Source organism: Canis lupus, chromosome X (genome assembly GCF_011100685.1).
Source record: "Canis lupus familiaris isolate Mischka breed German Shepherd chromosome X, alternate assembly UU_Cfam_GSD_1.0, whole genome shotgun sequence".
Lineage (NCBI taxonomy): Eukaryota > Metazoa > Chordata > Mammalia > Carnivora > Canidae > Canis > Canis lupus.
The window spans coordinates 92,318,871-92,343,896 of NC_049260.1; the positions used below are offsets into that span (position 1 = coordinate 92,318,871).

At 46.9% G+C, this 25,026-nt stretch overlaps 1 protein-coding gene across 4 annotated transcripts in view; it reads right to left on the bottom strand.

Moving 5' to 3' along the window:
* Positions 1-8,142: 8,142 nt before the first annotated feature.
* SEPTIN6 (septin 6) overlaps positions 8,143-25,026 on the bottom strand; it is a 67,116-nt gene continuing 50,232 nt past the window's right edge. Inside the window, exons 7-11 of one of the 4 annotated variants that reach the window (XM_038588185.1) lie at positions 23,064-23,232; positions 19,641-19,773; positions 18,108-18,298; positions 15,852-15,896; positions 12,374-12,553 (exon numbers count right to left, since the gene is read on the bottom strand). In XM_038588185.1, the coding sequence (XP_038444113.1) occupies positions 15,893-15,896; positions 18,108-18,298; positions 19,641-19,773; positions 23,064-23,232 (497 nt within the window). In that variant the 3' untranslated portion in view covers positions 12,374-12,553; positions 15,852-15,892. Of the gene's footprint in view, positions 9,127-9,329; positions 11,110-11,820; positions 12,554-15,851; positions 15,897-18,107; positions 18,299-19,640; positions 19,774-23,063; positions 23,233-25,026 lie in introns of those variants that run through there. The other 3 variants (XM_038588184.1, XM_038588182.1, XM_038588183.1) reach the window with 3 other exon arrangements.

A 25,026-nucleotide genomic window follows, 5' to 3' on the forward strand; every position in this document is an offset into this window, starting at 1 on the left:
CCTCTAAGCTCTAGCCTACCTACCCGCGTGCCGCCCCGAGGTTGTGAGGCCAGTGCGCGTGCGCCGCGGCTGTTCCCTAACTTCGAAATTCCGTCGCCAAATCTCGCGCGAGGTAGATTTTCCCCTCCTGTGACGACTAACGGCCTTTGACGCACTACGGTGACAAGCGGAGGGCGGGGACTTTGGGAAGGGAATTTTGGAAGGTTCTCTAAGGTTCGGGAACAGGATTCCGTGAAATCCCTGGAAGGCGACCTCGGATGATTGTTGGCCCAACAGCTCGCCTGGCGCTTTTGCTGGGGTTTGAGCCGTGGGACAGTAGGACCGTGCCTTTTGGCGGGGGATGGGGGAGGGGTGGACACTTCGGTTTAGATTTTACACTTTTAAAAAAATGTCAGCTCCCTGAGGGGCTTTTTCTTCATAGTCCAGCTTAAAAACCTCTGCATCGTGAGCCATTAGCTTTGCATTTTATTGTGAAAACATAGGGAATATGTGACACTTGCAAAGAAAATCATCCACAGCGCCACTTCTCCAGTCAGCCACTTGCATCATCCATATGCCATTCCAATTGCTGGCAAATACAGGCACCATGTTTACACAGATCGGATCGCAACTGCAAATAATTCTGTGTGTCATGTATCAATTTAAAACGTGCAAAATATTACGAAACACAAAAAGAGCTCAAAGTAGAAAGTTAAAAGCTGCACAGCAGCAAATGGCTAAATCACTCTGTCGTCACACGGATCACTCCACCTGTGGGTCTGCTCCAGGCAGCTTCCTCAGTCTGTGTCTGCGCCAACCTGCGATAGTCAAGTAATCAACAAATGTCTCTCAGCTGGGATTTACACAGCACCTCCTGTACGCTCAATACAGTAGAAATACAAAGGAAAAAGAAACAGGGGGATCCCTGGGTGGCGCAGCGGTTTGGCGCCTGCCTTTGGCCCAGGGCGTGATCCTGGAGACCCGGGATCGAATCCCACATCGGGCTCCCGGTGCATGGAGCCTGCTTCTCCCTCTGCCTGTGCCTCTGCCTCTCTCTCTCTCTGTAACTATCATGAATAAATAAAAATTAAAAAAAAAAAAAGAAACAGGGTTTTCTCTGTTGTCCTAGAACTGATTACAGTCTTGGGAGGGAGAAAATAGTCTTGCATCAAACTCACCGTACCACTGGCAGCAGGACCATTGGATGAGGTGGCTTTGACTCACTGCACTCTTTAACTCTTTAAATGACATACTTCTCATTATATGACACGTCTTATGTGTAGGGGTATATTGGACTAAGAAGAGCAGAAGATATCAGCAGTTTTCACACTGTTTCATAATGATTTTATTTCTGTCTGTCCCATTATGCAGAGTGTGCTTTGTCTTTGACCCAATGGTAAGCATTCATGTTTATTGAAGTAATGGCTGTCTTTAAACCATCAAATCAGAGAACATACTAGGAAGGAAGCTTTGAAATCATACATTCAAGTCACCCTTGTATGAGTGAGAAAAATAAGGCCAGAGAGGTGAATTGACTTGCTGTAGGCTGTACAGATTGTTCCCGGCAAAGCTGAGATCAGAATCTCTGTCACCTGACTCCTTTATCCGGTGTTTCCCCAGACATTTGCCACTGCATTGCCCTGGGTTGTTTCTTCTTCTCCTTCTCCTCCTCTTTCTCCTTCACAGCATGTATCAACTTTTTAAATTTATTTTTTAAAGTTTGACTGTTCCCACCCCCCAGGAATGTTAGCTCTATGAGAACAAGAAACTCATCCATCTTGCTTTTAGCACCTACACCTGGCTCCTGTAGACACTCCAGAGATATTTGTTGAATTAAATGAATCATTGAATGAATGAATGAATGAATGAATGAAGGTTCTTTCCATTGTTCCAATCTTGAGAAATTCATTTTCTTGGAGCCTACATTTTAAGCCGATTTGTTATTTCACAGCTGGATTAATTTCTGCCTTAACTGCCAACTTTGATCAAAATCAGCATTGTAAAAAAAAAAATCAGCATTGTATTCAATATCCTAGAAAAATATTTGAAAAAATAAAAACGACTTCCTCTCAGCTTGGATTAAAACTTTTCCATCATATAGCAACAAATTATTGTAATCTGAGTTTTGAACTTGGATTACAAAATGAGAGGCAGTGAAACTGATATTAGAGGCCATTTGCGGGCAGCCCGGGTGGCTCAGCAGTTTAGTGCTGCCTTCAGCCCAGGGCATGATCCTGGAGTCCCAGGATCGAGTTCCACGTCGGGCTCCCTGCATGGAGCCTGCTTCTCCCTCTGCCTGTGTCTTTGCCTCTCTCTCTCTCTCTCTCTCTGTCGCTCATTAATAAATAAAATCTTCAAAAAAAAAAAAAGAGGCCATTTGCTTTGGGACAGCCATAACTGGATTCCATTTGTAACTCCACTGTGAAAAAAACAGTTCCATCCTCTGGAAAACGGAACAAAAATTTGCATGACTCTCCATGACCTTCTTTCCCTGACAATCCTTCATTTTTTAAAAAGATTTATTCATCTATTCGTGAGAGACACAGAGAGAGAGAACCAGAGTCACAGGCAGAAGGAGAAGCTCACTCCCCACAGAGAGCCCAATGTGGGACCAGATCTGGACGCCCAACCACTGAGCCACCCAGGTGTCCCCCTGGTAATCCTTATAATCAAAAAAAATCCTTCAGCCAACCTATGTTCAGCCCATTCCCTTCTCACAAGCCACAGAGATTTCCTTAGTGAGCAGGAGCTGAGATCTCTAAACAGAAGTAAATTATTTGAATAATGGTTGAAGAGAAGTGTAGGAGGGAGCCATCACAATTCTAAAATGATACAGAAACTTCCTGAAATCACCCATCCTCCTCTCCTTCATCATCTTTCTCTGCTCCAACACAGGCTCTTGCCACTGTCTTTACACTACACACACTAACAGCTCTGAGCTTCCCTCCCTACCCTTTCCTATGGAGGAATCAGTGACTGATTAAAGGACAAAGGACAGAGACGTAGAGCCTGGCCCCACCCCCCATACGTTATCCCAGAAATTAGATCACCAAAAGTTCTTGACCAGAGTAGTCTGCGCTACAATATCTTCTTGAGGAATGTTTCGTAGCAGATTAAAAGCAATAGCTGGAGCTCCCACTGGCCAAATCTTGGTAATTTGAGCATCAAAATTATTAAGGACAGCAATGAACTATTGAAAAAAATGGGAAGCCATAAATCCACAGTGTACTAAGCAGATGAAGAAGTAATGTGGGAGAAGGGAGGGCCTTGGCTTACAATCGAACACTATGTGCTGACTGATAAATATGAAGGGAGTGCTGGAGTTGGAAAATCATCATTTTGTAGATGGATTCAGGCAAGAATTATCAATAGATGCTAAATCTCAGGGGAAATTTTTGACGAGGAGTAGGATATCTGCATGGACTTATAGTTTCTCCCCACAAATTGTTTATTAGTAGCAAAGAAGGGGGAAAAACCCAATAATTATATAGTTGAGAAATTGGGCAACAACTTGACTCAAAATGAGAACAATGTATTTTTTAAAGATTTTATTTATTCATGAGAGACACACACAGAGGCAGAGACACAGGCAGAGGGAGAAGCAGGCTCCATGCAGGGAGCCCGATGTGGGACTCAATCCCAGGACCCCGGGATCATGCCCTGAGCCGAAGGCAGATGCTCAACAGCTGAACTACCCAGGTGTCCCGAGAACAATCTATTTTTAGATTGGGATTTTTAAAATATCAATGTCATGAGGTGCCTGGCTTGCTTAGTTGGTTAAGTGAATCATTCTTGATTTCATCTCAGGTCATGATCTCTGGGTTGTAAGAGCGAGACCTGTGTTGGGCTCCACACTGGGCATGGAGCCTGCTTAAGATTCTCTTTCCCTCTGCTCCCTCTCCTGCACATGCATACATTGATAATATATATCAATGTCAAAACAGACAAAGGAAGAGTCTAGATTAAAGGAGCATAGATAGGACACAATGGGTGATCCTAGACTAAATCCTATATGGCAAGAAAAAAATGCTATAAAGCATGTTATTCAATAGATACAGGTGTTGTAAAAATGTTAAATTTACTGAACTTGATAACTGTGATTATATAAGAGAACATCCTTATTTTTTTTTATTGGAGTTCAATTTGCCAACATATAGCATAACACCCAGTGCTCATCCCATCAAGTGCCCCCCTCAGTGCCCGTCACCCAGTCTTTATTATTAGGAAATGCCCACAAATATTTACGGGAAAAGAGCCATGATACATGTAAATTACCTTCAAATAGTTCAGAAAAAAAATGTATAGCTATCCATAGATCTATATCTGTATACACAGAGCACCCAATGATAAAGCAAACGAGGCAAATTGTTATCAACTGGTGAATCTGAGTCAAGAGTATGTGGATATACTTTATAGTATTCTCATAACTCAATTCCAAAATTAAATGTTTGAAAAGTGCAATAGGAGCAGCCTGGGTGGCTCAGCAGTTTAGCGCCACCTTTAGCCCAGGGCCTGATCCTGGAGAGCCGGGATCGAGTCCCATGTCGGGCTCCCTGTATGCAGCCTGCTTCTCCCTCTGCCTGTGTCTCTGCCTCTCTCTCTGTCTCTCATGAATAAATAAATAAAATCTTTTAAAAAAATGAAAAGTGCAATAGTTGGGCACCTGAGCGGCTCAGTGGTTGAGCATCTGCCTTTGACTCAGAACGTGATCCCAGGGTCCTAGGATTGAGTCCCACATCGGGCTACCTGCAAGGAGTCTGCTTCTCCTTCTCTCAATATCTCTGCGTCTCTCTGTGTCTCTCATGAATATATAAAAATCTTTTTTTTTAAGTGTAATAGCTCCCTACACTGCTAAAGAATCTCAATCTAGCTACCTCTTAATTACATGTTGTTGTGTATTGGCTCTTGACTGGGCTTTCTGACAGGCTATAAATGATGTTCCTACCCATAGGAAGCTTACCATCTCTTGAGAAGGGAGGTCTCTCAAACAGGAGGCAGAAAAGATGATAAAAGTTCAACTAGAAAGTATGAAAATGGGGATCCCTGGGTGGTGCAGCGGTTTGGCGCCTGCCTTTGGCCCAGGGCGCGATCCTGGAGACCTGGGATCGAATCCCACGTTGGGCTCCCGGTGCATGGAGCCTGCTTCTCCCTCTGCCTATGTCTCTGCCTCTCTCTTTCTCTGTGACTATCACAAATAAATAAAAATAAAAAAAAGAAAGAAAGTATGAAAATGGAGAAGAGATCAGGGTATTTGGATGGGATCAAGAAAGACTTCAAGGAGAAAGAGGGGCCTGGGCCTCAAAAGCAGGATTTCAATCAGTAGAGGATATTTCAGACAAAGTTAACCAATAGTTCATGTAACTCCAGGAGAGGCATGTGCAGGCTGATGAGCTGGAATGTTGACTGGATATTAGGAAGGATTGAAAAATAGGGCTGAGTAGATAAGATGTGGCTAGTCTGTAAGTCCCTCAAGAGCAGTGTCTAACTAGATCTCATGCAACAATACACTCCATGGCATGGGGCACAGGGCCAAACCCACCGGGAAGTGTTCAATATATCCTTATTATTGGATTGAGGATGAGTAATTTAAGCCCCAAACCAAGATAAGGTGCTTGGCCCCAGGTCTACACATAACAGATAGACTTATAATTTTTATAGGTATTGAGCCTAGAGCAGGTACCTTCTAAAGTCCAAGCCAAACAAGGTAAGAGGTAGTGCAGGATCTGGATAGACACCAATGTCAAGGTAGGACCAGGTGCCAAAACTACTGTGAGGTACTACTGTCTGATGCACAACTCTTTCCAGGGGTACCCACATTTTAAAAGAATGACTTTGCAAGAAAACTGTGCTTTTAGCAAAGCAATGAATCTCCCATTTCAGATGAGTGAGGATGCTGATTAACCTCAGTGCTTACAACTGGAGCCCTGGCTGCTAGGCCTTTTGGAGGGTTTCAGAGGCCCAGTTCTCTCCCTAGAAGCAGTTGGCATTGTCACCTGCTCAGCAGTGCTCCAGGAGCAGTCCCTCAATGCCACAGCAGCCCCCTGCCCCACATCTATGCTCTAGCAAAACTGTATGCAAATTTTAGTTAAGCCCATTCCTTGCACACACACACACACACACACACACACCCCACTAACTTGCATTAAGTTGTCAGCCATTTGTCTTCATTTTGGATTTCTCTTGACTGGCCAGTTACTTGTAACACCTTCAGGTTCAATGATACACCAACCAGCACTAAAATGCATTAGAAATGGGGTCGGCAAACTATGGCTCACGGCCCTGATCTGGTCCCACTGCCTGCATTTGTAAGGTCCTCATGCTAAGGATGGTTTTTACATTATCTGATGGCTGAAAAAAATCAAAAGAATAATAATTCAGGACATGGGAAAATGAAATTCACGTGTGAATTTCAAATTTCAGTATCTTTTAAAATAATTTATTTGTTTATTCATGAGAGACACTGAGGGAGAGGCAGAGACATAGGCAGAGGGAGAAGCAGGCTCCCTGTGGGGGAGCCCAATGCAGGACTTGGGACTTGATCCCAGGACCCCAGGATCATGCCCTGAACCAAAGGCTCAACCACTGAGCCACTGAGGTGCCCTGAAATTTCAGGATCTATAAATAAAGTTGTATTGGCACACGGCCATGCTCACCCTTTGACATATTATCTATGGCTGCTTTTGCGCTACAGTGAACAGTTGCAGAAGCCACATTGCCTGCGAAGTGTAAAATAACTTACCAGATGGTCCTTTATAGAAAAAGTTTGCTGACCCCTGGCCTACAACAATGATTCTCCATATGGGACGATTTTGCCCCCCAGGAGACATTTTTGGTTATCACAGCTTGGGGGACGGGAGGGTGCTAGTGACATCTAGTGGGTAGGGATGCTCCTGAAGGTGTTACAAGGCATAGGACAGCCCCTATGACAAAGAATTCTCTGGCCTCAAATGTCAATAGTGCTGAGGTTGAGGAACCCTGGATAAGAGGAGCCTAAGGTACTTCAAGTAAAGGGAAAACTCTATCCTTAATAAGGGATATGGTTTATTGAACAACCAGGTTGTTAATTTACATTAGCTCATGTAGCTTTCACAATCACCCTGCAAGAGCATTACTTCTATTTTCCTTTTATAGAGAAGTTTTTAACCCAACTTGCCCCCGAGCACACACCGACAGCAAGGGTGTCTGGCTCCAGAGCCGGTGTTTTTCCACACACACTCGGTGCCTGCCACCGCTCAGTGACGTCACAAGCCACTGCTCTCTCCTGCCCTCTAGTGTGCGAGCTGCGCATACGCAGGTCAGTGTCGTTTCCTCGGGTTCGGAGAGGATAGGAACGGCTCTCCGGGTCTCGGGTCTCAGGTCTCCAGTCTCCAGCATTGGGCCAATCGGGAAATGAAACCGAGGGGAGAAAACCCTACCTTGATCGCAACCAGAATTGTAGAAAGCTAACCCTTCTCCCCTCTTGCCCACCTTAATAATGCTGGGGGCACCAGGAGGCTTCCCTCACTGGTAGACCCAACACATACAGTCCTACTTGCTATCTATACAAGTATTTTCAAGTTTTTTTAAAATTATTTATTTATTTATGATAGACATAGAAAGAGGCAGAGACACGGGAGGAGGGAGAAGCAGGCTCCATGCAGGGAACCCGACGCGGGACTCGATCCCGGACTCCAGGATCGCGCCCTGGGACAAAGGCAGGCGCTAAACCGCTGAGCCACCCAGGGATCCCATATTTTCAAGTCTTAATGGACAGTCAGGTTCATGAATTTCCGGGCGGCTCCCATCACAAGATTGAATGAAAGATGACATGCAGTTCAGAGTTCTTTTCCTTCAGGAACTAAAACTCACCAGAATCTTGCTTGGTAGGATCTGGAACTCCACTTTCTCCACCCTTTATCCTACATGATAATCAGCTCAATGCATCAGTTAAATACATGCTAATGAAGGAAAAGTAGGACTTCCTGCTCACCCCCACACTGCCCAAGGGAATTGCAGGCCCAAATGGAGAGGGGGGCACAAAGTAGCCCACCTACGAAGTTTGTGTATGGGCTTGCCTCCCTGAGCCTCTTCAGTCACCCACGTGGAAGGCAGCTACCCACTCCTCCTGGGGCAAACCGTGGTGGAATACTTCACCTGACGATTTAAGATCAGATCACACAACCATTGAGCATTTCTTTGAATTTTATTGAAAATTGACATGGACATTAGAAAGGTATCAAGCTAAACAGTGCTGGTTTTGGGATGTTTCTCCTGGCGAATGAAAGCCCCAGAGGGGCAGGGACCCGTCACACTTTTGAACAAAAAGAACAAAGAGAAGAAAGGAAAAACAAACACAGATTCTGGAAAACATGCAAAGAGGCTCTCTCAGGAGATGCCAGGACAGTGGAATGGCAATGGTTGTAGGGATGTACGGTAATGAGCACACTCACACGGATTTTGATGCAAGTTAAGCCAATGAATTCAACTCAGATTGATCAACATGAAAGCTCTCCTTGCCAATCCTAGGTTGTGCAGAAACCTCTCTCAAAACCCCAACTGGCCCTGGAGGGTTAAATGGAGTAATTTCGCTTACTAAGCTTAAACCCCCTCCTGCCTTTCTCTTCCCCACCTGAGTGTGAGTGGATCCATTTTCCCCCTTGCTGGGGGCAGGGTGGTCTGCAGAAGGCCCGTCAATGCTGAAGACTGGACTGTCGCTTGACTTTCTCTTCCATACTCAGAAATGTTTAATAGTGGCTGTAGACTGTCAACCCTTTGAACTGGAGAATCGGTGTTTAAAAAGGAAAATTGAAAAACGTGGACAACACTTCCACACCCACAGCTGAGGTCCTCCTGCCCCAGTCACTTACACTTGGGTGAGTCGTCCTGCAGTTCTCTCTCTGAGGTTACATTTGGTCCATTCTCCAGCTTGGAAGGTTCTTTTCCTGCCTTGGTTAGGTCAGGACAAGACATTTTCATTGAAAATACCATGTAAGCCAGGAGAGAGCTTCTTGCCTGGACACAGGACCACATGAACACCTGTTGAGTGTGTGGTGTGAGTATGTGCGCAGTTTGAGGGGAGGGGATTGGGTAGTTTCTGGTTTGAGACAATATAATGGCAGTCTTCTCCTTTAGACTTAGTGCAGCTGCTGAAGACAAGATTAAAAAAAGCTGGAGAGGGAGAGAGAAAGAGAAAGAAAACAGGAAATTAGCCAAAGAAAAAGGACATTCAAAGAAAGACAAGGCAAGGGGAGTGGGCAGTGTGAGGTAGCACAGATTATACTCTTGAAGAAGACAGGTTAGAAATGGAGTCACCGATGGACCATAACCACCTGGAACTCTGCTGAGAAGGTTTTAAGAACACCACACACCGGTTGAAGCTTCTTATTTTAATGGAAAACAGCCCATGTGAATGCCAGATGATTAAAACCAAAACCAAAAGTGATCTGCACCGCAGCAAGGAAAAGCAAAGTTCTCAGCTTAAAACAAATGGCGTGTGAGTGTATGTGATCACATATGGGGATTTTTCAGGAAAGCCTTTCCATTCCAGTCTGGGAAAATTAAAAGCGCAGACCATTTCTGATGACTGGATTTGTTTCACCACAAGTTAACAGAGTACTCAGGGTATTTTAAAAAAATAACAATTGTACTGATTAAAAACCTTCTTCACTGAATGGGGGGGGGAACCCCGTTTCTGTCGACAGTGAGAAAAGCTACCCAGGAAAATAACTATTTTAATCCTTTTAATCAACTTTCTAAAGGCCTTATGTTTACTCACAAGTTAGACTTTTTTTGTTTACCAAACTTCCTTGATTACAAGGATCATGTAGGGCACCTGTTGAACATTCGCAGGCCTGGGCCCCATTCCAGACTTCCAGGAAAACTGACCAGCCAACAGGCGCCGTCAGCAGAAACGCTCAGTTCAGGAGCTGGCCTGGAGTCCTCTGCTTTGCCCGCTCCTACCCACTCCATCCTCAGATATTTTTCTATGGGGGGAAAAAACCCTCAAAGGCCCTGCAATGCTAACTATTCATTTTCTCTGAACATCAAAGGACCTTGGTATCCAGCACCACATAGGAGAGGTTGAATCCATTTGTGAAACGGATCCAGAGTCAGGGGACACTGAATTTCGCCTGGCTTCTGCCACCAAGCAGCACTGGGACATATCGCAAGTCCCTCGACTTCTCCAGGTCTGTTTCCTTTGGGTTGCGTCTGACAGACCAAAATTTCTCCCTTGACACGAAATTCCTGCTTGGTTTCTGAAGTTTTCCCAAAGGCCGGGTGGCAGTCTGCTACTTATGAAGTTTTCAGAGCTCTTCAGGCCTCAAGTAGTTAATGTGTAAACAAATGCAAATGAGGGCCCTATTATTTGTGATGCAAATAATAACCCAGGGAAAAGGAGATCAGCTGGTCCTGTAAGTTTGGGATTCTTAGGAAAGCTGTAAAACTGGATGGAGAGACAGCAAAGCAGCAAGTAAGATGCCTTTCCCAAGGAGACGTGTCAGCCCTAATTTAGCATCTCTCAGAGCTACTGGCTGAGTATTCACGTTTTTGTTTGTTTTGTTTGGAACCTCCAAGCATGGGGTCTCCTAAAATGCTCCACTGTGAGACTTGGATTTTTCTCAAGAAACTAGTGTATACTTCAAACTTGCCTCTGGCCACTAACCAATCAGTGACTCACCCCACAATACCCATCAAAACTGCACTCTTGCTCTGCCAACAAGAAAATATAAAGGGTGTGTGTACGTTTGCTTTTTGTTTGCTCTACTTTACCACTTCCTTTTATTTATTACCTATTATGGAAGAGAGAGGGAAACCCCTCCCTCCCCATTCTCAATGCTTCAAAAAGCCCTGAAAATTTGGCACAGCCAGGTTTAACTGTGTGTTTTGGAAAATTAAAAAAATAAAAGGCGATCAAAAAAAAAAAAAAAAGAGAGAGAGAAGAGTCATGATCAGTGCCAGTGGACTCGGAGGCAGAACTCAGAAGAGGTGGGACTCCAAGTGGAAGTACACGGCAGGGACAGGGGTGGGGGCTGCTGCCTGGCACCCCAAAGGAAAGCTGTCAGTTAAAATCAGAACCTTGGCTTTAAAAGGCTAAATGGAGTCCAGTCCAGCTGTAGCGGGGAATACTATTCAGTACACAGCCATGGATTACTGCAAAGGAAGGGCAGAAAAACGGAGCATTAGCCACACATCATTGCCAGGTGACCTTCAGCTCGCTCGCTTGCTCGCTCCCTCGCTCTCTCTTTCTTGCTGGCCAAATACCAAAGGCCATCGTACCTCGTGGCCCTGACAGTGGAGGGTTCTCTACTTCAAAGGGGTTCGCAAAGCCACCAGCAGATGGGTCCATTATAAAAATTGGGGCTGGAATCTTTTTTAAAATATCACATCCTTAGACTGGAGATAAAGTCAGGGAACCTTCTGAGATGCAACATGTCTTCTTTCCTCCCCAGCGGATTGTCTCACCTCTTCCTATGAGGGGGTGGGGGGGGTGGAGGGTGGGGAATGCATGCAAAATACAGATCAAAACTCATCACATGCACCAAATAAACAGACTGGAAGACTCAGCAGAGCAAAAAACTGAAAACACTGCTTCTCTGGGGTTTTTTGTTTTTTTCTATCTCTAATTTCTCTCTTGATCTCGTGGAATATCATTGCTTTAAATTTCATCTGTGTGAAGATTAATCCCTAATTTATGTTTCCCTGGTTAACACTGCTTCTTTGACCACCCAGTTTGGCAGCTTCCAACATGAACCTGCTCCTGGGCCCTGCCCGACTGGGATGGTGCAGAGCCCTAAGGGAGGTTATAGGGATAGTGAGGCACTGCAGAAGAGTTCCAGAAGTCTATTATTGAAGACACTAGGCTGGTAATAATATTCAGGTTTATTCTTCCCTCTGCATTTGTAGGGTACCCAGAATTATAGAGAGCAGAAATGTATGCCATTTTCTTCAGCAGTCATGCTTTCTGGAAAGGGCTTGGCGTAAATAAACTCGTTCTGGACTTCTAACGCAACTTTAGTGCACTTACTTAGAGCAACTCAAAACTGGGAAAGACTGGGCTGAGAGGCCAGAACAAAAGGCACCAGAGTGTCTCCTTTTGGAGCCCTCTCAGAAGGGGCCAGGCTCCCGTTGGGGGTTGGGGGTGCTCAAGGAAGCCCAGGGCCTGGACAGTAACGGGAATGATCAGCGCTTACCCAGCCCTGGTGGAGGCAGATACTTCAGGGAACCAAGCACCGATCAGAATTGGAACAGGGGAGCTGATGGTGGAGACTAGCAGATGGGACCCTTGAACACGTTAGGGTCTGGCAAAGATGGTGGGGAAGGGGTTGGTGGAGTGGGGGGGGGTTGGCAGGTTGGGGGGTGGGTGGGGCAACGGGAGGGGGACTGGGATGCACAAGCCATCTCTGAGCCATGTGACTGCTGGCTTCTTGACCAGAGGCCAGACACCATCCTCAGACCCCCAAGGCTTCTATAAACTTTGGCAGGAAGAGAGGGGAGGGCATGGGCTGTGTGCCCCTTCAGACGTGTTAAGGGGGAGTTAGAGAAAGTGAGGCCCAGCTCTGGTGCGCAGGAAAAGGGCGTCTACAGGAAGCCCAAACTGAAAATGAAAAGAGAACTTGGGTTAATGAATGGATGGATTAATGTACAACAATAACAACAACAGCAACAAAAAGGTTAGAAGAAAATTGTCATGATGACTAATGGATAAATTAGAATACAGCTATGTTAGAATAAGGTCTCATCGCATTGGCTCCTGGGAACATGCTTTCATGCGTGCGCCCCCACACACCTCTAAGTGGCAGTAGAGTGGCACGAGCTAAGCAAAATAATTATCAACAGCCCCGAGAATACTTTATCTCTTCTGAATTACTAGGTCCTAACGCCCACCCAGACACTACACAGGAGTCCTGTCACCAAATCTCTGGGGTGCCTCAGGCCACTGGGTAGAAGGCCAGGCTCTCAGCCACGAATTGCCTTGTCTTATAGGGAAAGCAGATGAGGTGGAGGTTTCTCCTCAGTTAGACTCTGGAGCAGCCCCAGTTAGCTAACTGGTACCCCCCTCCCAGGGGCAAGATTGCTTGAGAAGTATCTAGGGATGGCTGAGGGGTCTGCAATAGGGTCCAGACCACAGTTACCTGAAAACCTGAACTATGGCAATCCATTATGGGTCTGTGTTCACACAGCACTTTGACTTTTCTCTCATGTAAACTTCATGCCAGGGACATTTACAGAGCAAGTAGCATCAATCTCCATTCAACATAGGAGGAGACCGGGGAACACAGATACCAGCTGACTTTTCCGTGGTCACAAAGAAAGAGTCACAGGGTCAGAGATTGTTTCCCTTGGCTGTTTGATCAAGACTCTTTCCATCACACTGCAGTGTTGAGAACTCCTTGCCTGTGTTTCTAAGCCTCTGTTTATTGCCCAAAGAATACATCTATCTCATTAAATCAAGGCTGTTAGATGTCTAGGGGGGCTGTTACAAGCACATGCATATGGGAGTATGTTTGAACATTGAGTCACCTTCCTCAGACCGAATACATCTATACAGCTCTCCACACACGCACCTCTTTTCTCCTCTCTCTCTCTCTCTCTCTCTCTCTCTCTCTCGTAAATAGCCATTTATGCTAGGAATTAGGAGTTCTGCATTCTTGTTCCAGTTCTGCCACTAACTTGCTGTGTGACCCCTGGTAAGTCTCTGAAATTCCCCACTCCTTCATTCGCTCATTGGCAAACTGAAGATGATTCCTTTCTGCTCTACCTCACAGGACTGTTGTAAGGTGAAAATTATATGTCATCTGGGGAAACCCTTTGAAAAGCATTAAAATGCCATACGAATGCTCACCTCTTATTTTAGTCTTTGTCTACTTTCCCCGGGAAGAGAGACTTAAACAACCCGGTGATGGCCTATATTCTGGGCTGTGTCGGAAGGTGGACCTATTTTGGCACATGTATACTGTCCACATACTGTGCACACCTCCCTAAGAGCCAAGGGGCCAATAACCATTGAGGCATAGTAGCCACAACTGTGTAGGATCCCAGGGGAATTTCTCTTACAATTGCAGAGTGCGGGCCCCTAGCGCCTCCAGCAATTTCAAAACCCACTGAGGAACAGCAGGCCTCCCCTCAGCCCACACTCCAGTTAATGAGGCCTGGCCTTTGTGATCTGCGCCTGGAATGAGAGCTTTGGGGAGGGGACAGGCTGCCTCTGTGGCTTTCAGATCCCTTGGAGCCTCCCTCCCTTATTTGGTTTGGAACCGCTCTTGCGGTCCGCAGGGGAAAAGCCTGCCAGGAAAAGCCAACCTCCTTGGGGTTGGGGTTGGCTGTTCCCACTGTTGGCCAATTGCCTCTCACTTGTACAGCATGGCTTTAATTATAGTTTTGCCAGAATTCATTTTCATAATGGCTACTAACAAGGATTTGGAAACCTGAACCAAATTGTGTCAAGCCATGTGCACTGCAAGCTGAATCAACTGAAATCTAACCTCCCAGGATACATCTTTCTTGTGGTCCTTACTGAACATGGGCAAACAAATGAACTGAATTCCTACGAGTGCCAGACACTTTGCTAGGCATGAGAGTCGGCAGTAGACTGATGCTCTAGAAATTCAAAGTCTTCCCAAATGGAGTTTAATTCCCATCAACTAACAGGGGCTCCACCACTTGCCTTCAAGCCAGACGATATATCATTTCATTGTTCTTTTAGGGTTGTTTCCTTTGGCCCAATTTCAGGGGCCTTACGTTTCAGAAGCCTCTGTGGACTTCCTCTTAGAGATTTGCTTGAAAGTAGGATGTTTTGCCAGCTGCCCGAAGTCCCCAGAGCAATAGCTACAGCAATCAGTTTGGCGACTAAACAGCAGGCTCTCTATTTAAATCATAAACTACATTGGTGAGTGGGGAGAAGTCTTCTCAGTATTTTATATTCCCTGATCCAAACAAACCAAACATAAAAGGCATTTATGAGACAACCAGGGTATTCGGAGCACTGGCTAGAAATTTTATGTTAACAAATTGTTAATTTTTTAGGTGTGCTAATGGTGGTTTTGTGGTTATGTTTTTTTAAGAGTCATTATCTCTTAGAGATTCCTGCTAAAGTATCTACAGATGAAAAGATATAGCTTTTGCTTTACAATAATCCAGCAGGTTTGGGATAATAGATGAGATGGCATTGGCCATATGTTGACAGTTGTCTGGGGGCTGGGTCGTGGGCACATGGGGTTTCATTATACCATCTTCTCTCTAGTTCCTGTTTAGAAGTTTCTATGGTAAGGTTTAAAAAATAGCAATAAGCCTAATTATGTTCCTAATTATGTTCCCTCCCTACTCACTGAGTCTAAAAGAACAGATAGAAGGTGCTTAATCATTGGTATAATCAACCTATAAACTATTACAAGCTGCTTCCACTTTTATTATAGTTTTTGGGGGAGGCACACAGCGAAAGGAAATTTGAGAATTTGAACCCCTTGGATAAGAAATAGCCACCAGAGGGAAATAGAGAAGCAAGTTTCCATTGACTTGGAACATTCCCAAACCTGGGGGTCAAGGCCACTCTGACATTGTAAGACAGACTTGCAAGCCCAGTGATTTCCCTCATCGCTACACGTTAGTTAATTTTGAAAGCAATGATTAAGGCATGAGATACTGATCACAGGATCTACCTATGCTACTTAACTGTTCTAGCAGCAAGTCTGAAAACACTCCACTTTTCATCATGCAGGCAAACATTCCACATGTACACTTGAGACTACAGCAAACTATTTCTTAATACTGTCAGTCACAAGAGCTAGGAGAGTGAAGCACTTTTTTTCGTGATTAGATATTTGTGTTGGGTGGGGGGCGGGATTTGGCTTTTGTAGAAGCCACTGCCAGTTCTACTTAGAGTTAATAAAGCTTACCAGGACCCAGGGTCTCATGCAGCATGCAGCAAACAGCAGAGTTAACTGTAAAACAGTAAGAGCTGATGAAGATGGAGTGAGCTTGAGGAGAAATCCAATATTATGAGTTGACGCAAACAACGAAGGTTAGCGATCAAAGGAAACGAGGAAGAGAGGGTGGGAGAGAGGGACGGTGGGCTGGTAGGGACCCCTAAAACACCGGTACTCTCTTAATCTCTTTAAGGGCAGCCAAAGGAAGTTCTGAATGTGTGACTCCATTAGATCCAACCACCATCTTTTAAGAGTCAGTGCCCACTACCCCCACTTCTGCCCTCAAAACCTATCCCCGCCATCATCACCATGGGCCCTGAGTGGCACAGATGTAAAGAAAGGTTTTCCAGAAGTTAGCCAACTTTTCATGGAATTACAGAAGCAGCCCAGGCCTGGGGCCATTTATATATCTGGAAGGAAGGAAGAGGACAGTCTATTTTGTCAGAACCTGGTCACTAATATGAGGTGCCACATGCCAGCAAGGCCTTCACCCATCTCAGAGTTGGGAAAGGTGCTGTCACCAATCCCAAATATTCCTGGAGACTGGAGAGACATGTCTCCCTATGTAGGGTCTTCTGCCTGGAGTGGGAGAGGGGAGATCAGTTCATGTGAGACAACTAAGAGAGAGCCTGGTCTGGGAGGAACTTCCACTGAACATCTAAGTAGGGAATATTTATAGTTTAGTGTCAGTGGGGTTCAAACAAAGGAATCTCCTAATTCCTGCAAGCAGGCTGTGAGGCTGCCCCAGGGATTGAGTTAATAAATACCACAGGCCAAGAAGGCAACAGGTTAGAACGAGGAGACAAATTTAGGTTTTTCTGATCTTAAAAATAGGAACCCTTTCCTGCAGGTGCAACTAACACACAAGGCCCAATCAGTTAATATACAGTATGTCCAAAGAGGCTTTTTTTTCTGACTAGTTAAACTTTATCCATCAGGTAACACCAAATCAAGGTCATGAGTGAGTGAATCTGACACAGAGTGTGGTGACTCGGTAACAAAAATCTGTGGACTAGTGGGTGAACGTGTTCAAATTACACTTTTGAATAAATGGATCGCAAAATCGAGTGCCTTCAAATATTAACTGTCGTACTGTTGTACAGAAGTCACTGTCTCATTCCTAAGTGATCAGCCAGGCCCAGAGGAAAGGAGGATGTTTCCCTCCTTCTGGCAGATATCCAGCAGCTGAGCCAGGGACAGGTTGCTGAGAACAAAAGGTATCGACCACGGGCACTTTTTGGATCCTCAGGCCCTTTGGGTAAGGACATGGCCCAACACTCCATGTGAGGGCCCCCCAAGTCTCGCAGCACAAGCAACTCCAGCATAAGGGACCCCGGCATAGTTTCCTGGCGCTGCCCAGGTCCCACCAGAAATCCTTTCCTCTCCTCTGGTTCCGGGACGATGGATGGGGAGCTCCAGCCAGCAAAGCCTGCAGTCAGCTCAGGGTTATGGACCCACATGTAAGCAGGAGCCCCTGCTCTCCTGCCTTACCACACACCAGGGGAGATAGAGGGACAGACTGTGCCATCACTGCCCAGCTTAAGGATGGGGCACGTGGAGTCTACTACCATCTGGGGGCTCCCCAGTAAGCTCTCAGCACCTCAGGCCAGGAGCAATGAAGCAGCCAAGAGAGAGGGATGGCATAGGGTGGGAGACCTGGACTGGGCTGCAGCTAAGTGAGAAAATGGGGCTGGGGGGCTTCAGGCATGGGGAGGTGAACCCCTCAAACACAGGACAAACAAGGCGGCCTGTGAGCCAGATCAGCACCAACCTCTTGGGGAGGAAGAGGGTGCCCAGAGGCTTCCGCTTGAGGTGCCCTCTCTCCTCTACCCTCTGGGGGGGAGGGTCCCTCTTTTCATTCACCTCTTTCTTACAACACTACAGATTTCATGGTTTCCTCCTTGCTTGCTCCCCTCCCACATTCCACATTCCATTTGCCTGTCTTCTATCCCTCCCTCTCCTCCTACCTAGAGCTTACAGGGCTTTCCCAAAAGCAAAGCAGAGGGGCTGTGCCCCTGGGGACTACAACCCTCCCCTATTCTCACCTCCCCCAACTCAGGGGACACAAAGACCAGTTACAGGGACCGAAATGCATTTGTCAGTCTACAGGTCACCTCTGGCCACTACCCCTCAGCATGAGGCCTCCACCGGAGTCTCCAGGCCCTGCACTGAGGGGATGAGCAGGAGTAGGAAGGAGTCACAGGCCCAGAGCAGCCTACCACTTACTTTTTCTTTTCTTTGTCCCTTTTCAGAGTCTGTGAGCCTCCAGCCTGCGAGCCCTGGGACTGGAGCAGCTCAGCTGCTGTCTTTCTCTGTTTGAAGGCGTTCACTTCATCGTCCAGGGATTTCTTCTTATCCTCCAGCTTCTTCTTCTCGTCCTGGTGTAGTTTCTTCAGGCGGTCAAACTTCTCATGCAGCTGGCAGGGGAGCACAGGGAGTCTGAGCAGTGTCCCCTGGGAACAGCTCCTTGAGGAGCCAAGCCCAGGGTTAAGTGGGGACCGGCAGGGCTGCCATCCTGCAGGACTGGGGGACCTGAGGAGACATTTCTGCCAGGGACTGCCCCGATGGCACCAAGGCACCATGTTCTGGGGAAGTCCCTTCTCCTGTCACTTCACCTCCACATTTCTGCTCTTGAATGTAGTCACAGAACTATTATTAATGAATAGTAATTAATAATTAGCATCAAGAAATATTCTGTGATTCTCTGTGTTTTATGAGGAAACAGGAGGTCAGAGAAGTTAAGGAATTTGCCCAAGGTTAATCCATTCTTTAGAGGATTATATAGCGAGATCGCCCAATGTGAGTGGGGCCCCTGCCTTTCCTTACCCCCTCTGGTCAAGGAGGATCACCATGGGTTGCAGAGAAAACCTCAGCAATGCCAAAGCTGGTCAAAGGAAATACTTGTCCTCAGACATGGAAGGAGATAAAAGAGTTTTATAAAATGGAATGAGGGCAGAGACCTCAGCTTTGACCAAGGGGAGACTCAGCTAGCCCTGAATAGAACCAGACACCCAAAGGAGAACAGTACAAATACTGAGTATTTCTTTTGAGGATTCTGGAGAGAATTTAGGATTCCGTAGCACTCAAAGCGTACCATGTAGGAGGTCAGGTCTCCAGGTCTTACAGGTATTTGGGACTTAGTAAGGGGTGGTGGATGACAGGCCTGCTGTCTAGACCAGCTTTTTACTAGTCCCTTGGGGTACGGTGGTGGTCAGTTGCTCTAACCTAGTTTCTGTCTATTGGCTTTTCATTCATTTATCTTTGAGATCCTCTCACCTCTCCTCCAAACGTACTGGGTGGCATTTTCTTTTGGAAAGGGAAACTGAAAAAAAAAAATCCGATATCCATGCCACGGACTCTGGTCTTGACTCTTGAGCAGTATTGCCCAACAGAACTTTCTACGGTGATGAAAATGTTCTATATCTGTGCTGTCCAATAGGACACACAGTAGTTGCAGGACAACTTAGCATGTGGCTAATGGGACTGGGGGACTGAGTTTTACATTTTATTTAATTTAAATTCATTTAAATATAAGTAGCATGGCTACCATTTGGGAGAGGGTGGCTCTAGAGAATAAAGTAACCGCCTGGCCTTGGGGAATGAGGGATGAAGAAGACACAGATCTTGCTGCGGCCTTCCCTTGGTACCAGCCAAGGCAGGGCTGCAGATGCCTTGCCCCATTCCTGCCTGGAAGCTGCGGGGCTCTGCCCAAGCTCAGCCCCGTCTTCCTGCCTGTTGGACAGTCAGGGTCATATTTACCTCTTTCTCTGCCTCTTTAAGTTCAGCTTCTTTCTCTTTGACTCTCTGGACGAACATCTGTCTCATCTCCTCTTCTTTTTTCTGGAGCTCCCCTAGGAACTCATTCCTTTTGGCCTCATATGTCTCCTGTAAGCTGCAAATATGGTCAGGTTAATTCCCCTGCCTTTATTTATTTATTTATTTTCCCCTGCCTTTAGAATGGCTCTTATTCAATGAAAACTGGCTCCAGTGGTCCTCCTTGGGTTCCCCACCACCACCACCATCCTCCTTTTCCCCAATTCTGAGACAGGTGCAAAAACAGAACCACAAAGCTGTAGGCAGCTGGCCTGGCATGTGACAGCAGGGTCACAAGGCTGCTTAAGTGGGGGCGGGGCAGCCCTGGTGAACTGACATATTTACAACTGGAAGTGACTCAGAACACCTGTTTCTCTGCCCTGGTGATACAGATGAGGAAAGAGGACCAGAGAGGCAAGGTGATTTGCTCAAGACCACACAGCTAGTTACAGGCAAGGGAGGGACCCGAAGCTGGGTCTCTCATCTTAATCTGGGTCCTTCCTCTGCACTGGACTCCCAGGTTCTGGCTCTGAAACTGACCACATTAATGAACTATTTCAAAAAAACACTTGATGAGATTCCATTGTGTGCTACGCACAGGACTCAGTGATACTATGCTAGTCATTCAACATCTCAAGCCAACAGCCACTGTGCCCACCATCAAGGAACTCACGGTCTACCTGGGAGATGCCTGAGCCAAGTCTCCCTGCCCCCAGCCTCAGGTTTAAAGCAACAGGAGCCAGCCTAGTGAAGAAGAGGAGGAATCATGCTCCAAAGAGGGCAGATGTGGAAGGGCACACGTGGAGAGAGGATGATGTACTTGGGGAGCCAGGCAGAGTCCAACATGGCCGGAGACGATCACAGAAGCTGTGGAGTACAGGGAGGTGGGGTTCCTGAGTCTCGCAGGAAAGACTGGGTGTTGGATGCCACATTACAGGCCTGGTCATTTATCCATGGCAGGGTTTCAAGCAGGAGGACTGACTTCATACAATTTGAAAATGAGAAAGACCACCCTGGCTGTTGCATGAAGGAGAGACTTCCCAACAATCCAAATAAATGATTGGATCTCTCACTTCCATAAGAAAGCCATAAAAAATAATGAGATCTTGTCATATGGCCCGATATGGATGGAGCTAGGAGGTGTAAGGCTAGGTGAAATAAGTCAGTCCGAGAAAGACAAATGCCATGTAATTTCACTCATAAGTGCAACTTAAGAAACAAAACAAACGAATAAAGAAAAAAGAGGCAAACCCAGACCCTTAAATACAGAGAACAAACCGTGGTTGCCAAGGGGGCGGTGGGTGGCATATGAAGGAAACAGGATAAAAAGAAATAATGGGATCTGAATGTTAAGGGCTGGTAGAGATGAAGGATTTGGGGGAACTTAAGAACAGTGAGGGAAGCAGGACTCCTAGGACTTGGGGACGCCTGAGTGGCTCTGTGGTTGAGCATCTGCCTTTGGCTCAGGGCATGATCCCGGAATCCTTGGATCGAGTCCCACATCGGGCTCCTGGCAGGAAGCCTGCTTCTGTCTCTGTCTATGTCTCTGCCTCTTTCTCTGTGTCTCTCATAAATAAATTTTTAAAAAAATCTTTTTTAAAAAAAGGAACTCCTAGGACTTGGAAGGAATTTCAAATGATTTGAGTGTTTTGGCTTGGGCAACCAGGTGGATGGTGGAATCATGAAGTGCAGCAGGGAATGCTGGACGTTTAAAAAGGAAGATGAACTGAAACTTAGACCGCTGGACTTTTTGAGGTACGTCCTCCGTGGGATGTCTGAGCGAGAATATCTGGTAGGCAGTTGGAGCAATGGGCTTGGAGTTCAAAAGTAAGATTTTGCGTGGGAGTCATTTCTTTCTAGGTGGGAAGTAGGGCCGATAGTAGAAAGAAGCTGCTGCCAAGAGAACACAGAGTGACAGGAGCAGGGGCCTGAGGAGAGACCCCTGGGGCATACCAACATGTAAAGGAAAAAGCTGAAGAAGAGGAGTCTGCCAATGAGACCCAGAGGGTAGCGAGAGAGAAGGACTTGAACCAGCCAGGCCAGTGCTTAAAAAGCCAAAGGCTGAGGGAATTTCAGCAAAGAGGCAGTAGGGAGGAATATCTAACGTTCAGGTGAAATCGGAAAAGATGGGACTCAGAGGCCCCATCATGGCCAGTCAATGTGATTGTTGACCTCAGAGAGAGGCATTTCAGAGGCGCAGGGGTGGGGGGCAGGAGCCAGTAAATACAAACAACTCTTTTTCTCACCAGAGCTAAACTTCTTGAAAGAGCAGGGAATGGTGAGGAGGAGGAGCTAAGGGAGCTGTTTCTTCAGGATGCGCATGTTTGCATGCAATAAGGGAAGAAGACTCAGGTAAACAGGCGTTCAGAATGGAGCAGGAGGAGGGGAGGGGCCTAGAGAGGAACCGGCAGAGGCACACCTCTTCCCCCACAGATGCAGATTAAAGCTATGGGAGGGGAAGGAGAGAGCAAACCGAGGGAGTGCCCACCAGAGAGATAAGCACAATTTCCTCCATCCCAGCAGCTCCAGCAGCCCCTGCCCCTGAAGGGGAGCGAGTCCACCCTTCTGGAACCAGGCATCCCTGCAGGACTGGCCATGCTCTGCCCAGAGGCCAAGAGGCCAACTTCGTGCTCTGAAGCACCCCCCTCCCGTCCTAACTGAGGCCTGGCACTTCCTGAGGGGGCACTGAGCTGTAACAAAGAACACCACTAGGTAATTTAAAATGTGGGGCGTATGTCTTGCATCACGCATACAGATCAGACGAGGACACTTGGCAGACGGCTCCTGTGGGGCTAATAAACTGCTTTCGGAGACATGCCTCTCCTCTGAAAGCTTCTCAGATTCGGATTTGAGAAGTATAACAAGGATTAACATCTGGTGGTCAAAACAAAACTTGCACCCGAACTTCGGCACTAAGGACAGCACCTGAAGAGCCTGAAGGTCCCTGATGTGCGTGTGCAACAACTGTAACCGGGTCCCATCTGGTCCCATAGACTGGGTTTGGTAAGGGGAAGGAGGGGAAGGAGCCGCCCGGAAACCTGGCGGGGCAGAGGACAGGCACAGACTGCCATGCTGCAGAACAAAGCCTCTGGCACAACTGACCGCGGCTGATGCCCGTGCGTGTGTGTGTGTGTGTGTGTGCGCGCGCGTGTGTCTGTGTGGCAGGGAGCCCATGGGCCTTGCTGGTCGTCTGGGCCTCCTCCCTGCGCTCACCAAGCCCACTCTGCCACTGCAGAGGGGACAAGTAGAAGGGGCAAGTGACAGCCCTGCTGCTGTAGGTCCCGGCACCTGTGTCTCGCTTCCCTGGGTGATTCCTCCCCAGCCAGCCTTCCCCAGCCACTGGGTGGGCTGGGCTGGCCAGAGGGGTACCTGAAGGGTTTGCTGTCGGGGTCGGTGTCCTTGAAGCCCATCTCCTCCAGCTTGCAGCGCCGGTACAGCTCGTAGTGCCGGCTGTGGGTCTGCTCCCGGAGGTCATCCATGTTCACCCGGATCAGCATCTCCCGCAGCTTCACGAAGTCGCAGTGGGCCTCGTTCTCGACTGCACAGCAGGGGAGGGGGATTGAAAGCATACTGAAAGGAGGGCCAGAAGCAGCGGAAATGGATGAATGGAGAGGCCAGATGCCTCACAGCCACATTGCCTTTCCATCTGTGTACATGGAGCCTGTGAATTTGCCTCCTGACTCACTTTTCCACTGAAAACGCACATGGAAAGTTACAGGGCTGACAGTAGTGGAAAACTGCAAGACCATAAAAAATATCTAAGAAAACATTCAGTAGCACCTCAACCCAAATTCACCAATCAGGCACTCAGGGGAATGTTCGTTTGCTCTTCACCACTTTTAGGCTAATAGCAAATGCACATTCAGCCATCTGTCCAATAAATATTTGCAGCATCTCTGCTCCTGCTATTGTGTGACTCACCGGGAATTCAGAAACGAAGTCATGGAGTCTTGCCCTAAGGAGCTTACAGTGTAGTGGAAGAAAAGATGCAAATAGACAAATATAATACAATGCAAAAATTACCAAAATGGAGGTATATGGCCAAGGTGCAGTGCAAGCTCAGAAGAGGGGAGCCCAAGAAGCACCAGCAGAGAGAAGGCTTCACCAGAGGCAACCCTTAAGATGACTCTTGAGGGAAGAATCAGAATTTATCAGGCAGATCAGCAAATAGCCCACACAAGGTCTCAACAAGGTTAGGCAAGGTTCCATAGCTAGCAAGTTGCAGTTAGGATTGAAATGCAGGCGATCTAAAGGAGAGGCAAAGGCTCTGAGCAGGTGCCAGGTCTCCAAAGAATAAAGGGGAAGAACTAGGACATCTATAGGTGGCAGTGAGACAAGGAGGGGTGTGGACCAAGGTGTGGCCCATCTGGATGGTAGGTAGTAGCTTCAAAGGAGGTGCTTTTTAGAGGATGGATAATGGCCTGAAAGCAGCAATGATGACCAGGACAAAGTGGACCTCACTTTCTAGCCTGAATGAACAAGCCTCCCTCCTCAAAAGAGTATGGCAAAGATTTGCATTTGGGCCAGTGGCCAAGAAGGACAGAAATAGACCAAATCATAACAAAGTGGACTTCCAGTTGGAACACAAGGTTGTGAGCAGTGTTCTGGTATGTGCCTCAGCCATGGCTGCGGTGGGGTTGCCTGAGATGATAAACTGACATAGTCACCCTAGGTTCTGTCTTCCAGGGCCAGGGAGAGGGGTGTGGGGGCAGGGAGGGGGTCCAGGATGACAGGTGGGCCTTGTGGCAGAGTAACCCTTCCAAAGCTTGGATGGGCTCACATAACCCTTCTGCTGAAAATCCATTGCCTTGGGGTACCTGGCTGGCTCAGTCGGAAGAACATTGCAACCCTTGATCTTGGGGTCGTGGGTTTGAGCCCCACATTGGGTGTAGAGATTATTTAAATAAATAAAACCTTAAAAGCTTTTCTTAAAGATCCATTTCCTTGGGGATAAAGCTCCTCGCTGCCATAGAACATAAGCTAATATTAAAAATCCCATCAGTCAGGCAACTTCTCAGGAATAGTTCTTCCTCCATCTCCAGATAGTGATCCCTGGTGGCCAGTCAGGAATGACTCCAAAAACAAAAACAAAAACAAACAAAAAAACAAACAAACAAAAAACACAAAAATTTAAAAAAAAGGAGTGACTCCAAGGTCACTTGAACAGAACAGTGAACTCCAACTTATCAGAAAAACCTTCAAAAACCCTTTGTTGGTTAGGTGTGCGTGATCTAAATTAGAGGAAGTCACTGGAACCATGTCTGCTGGTTTCTCCTCATTTTACTTTAGGCTCCTGTCTCTCAGACCACAAACTCACTCCCAGTTAGGACTC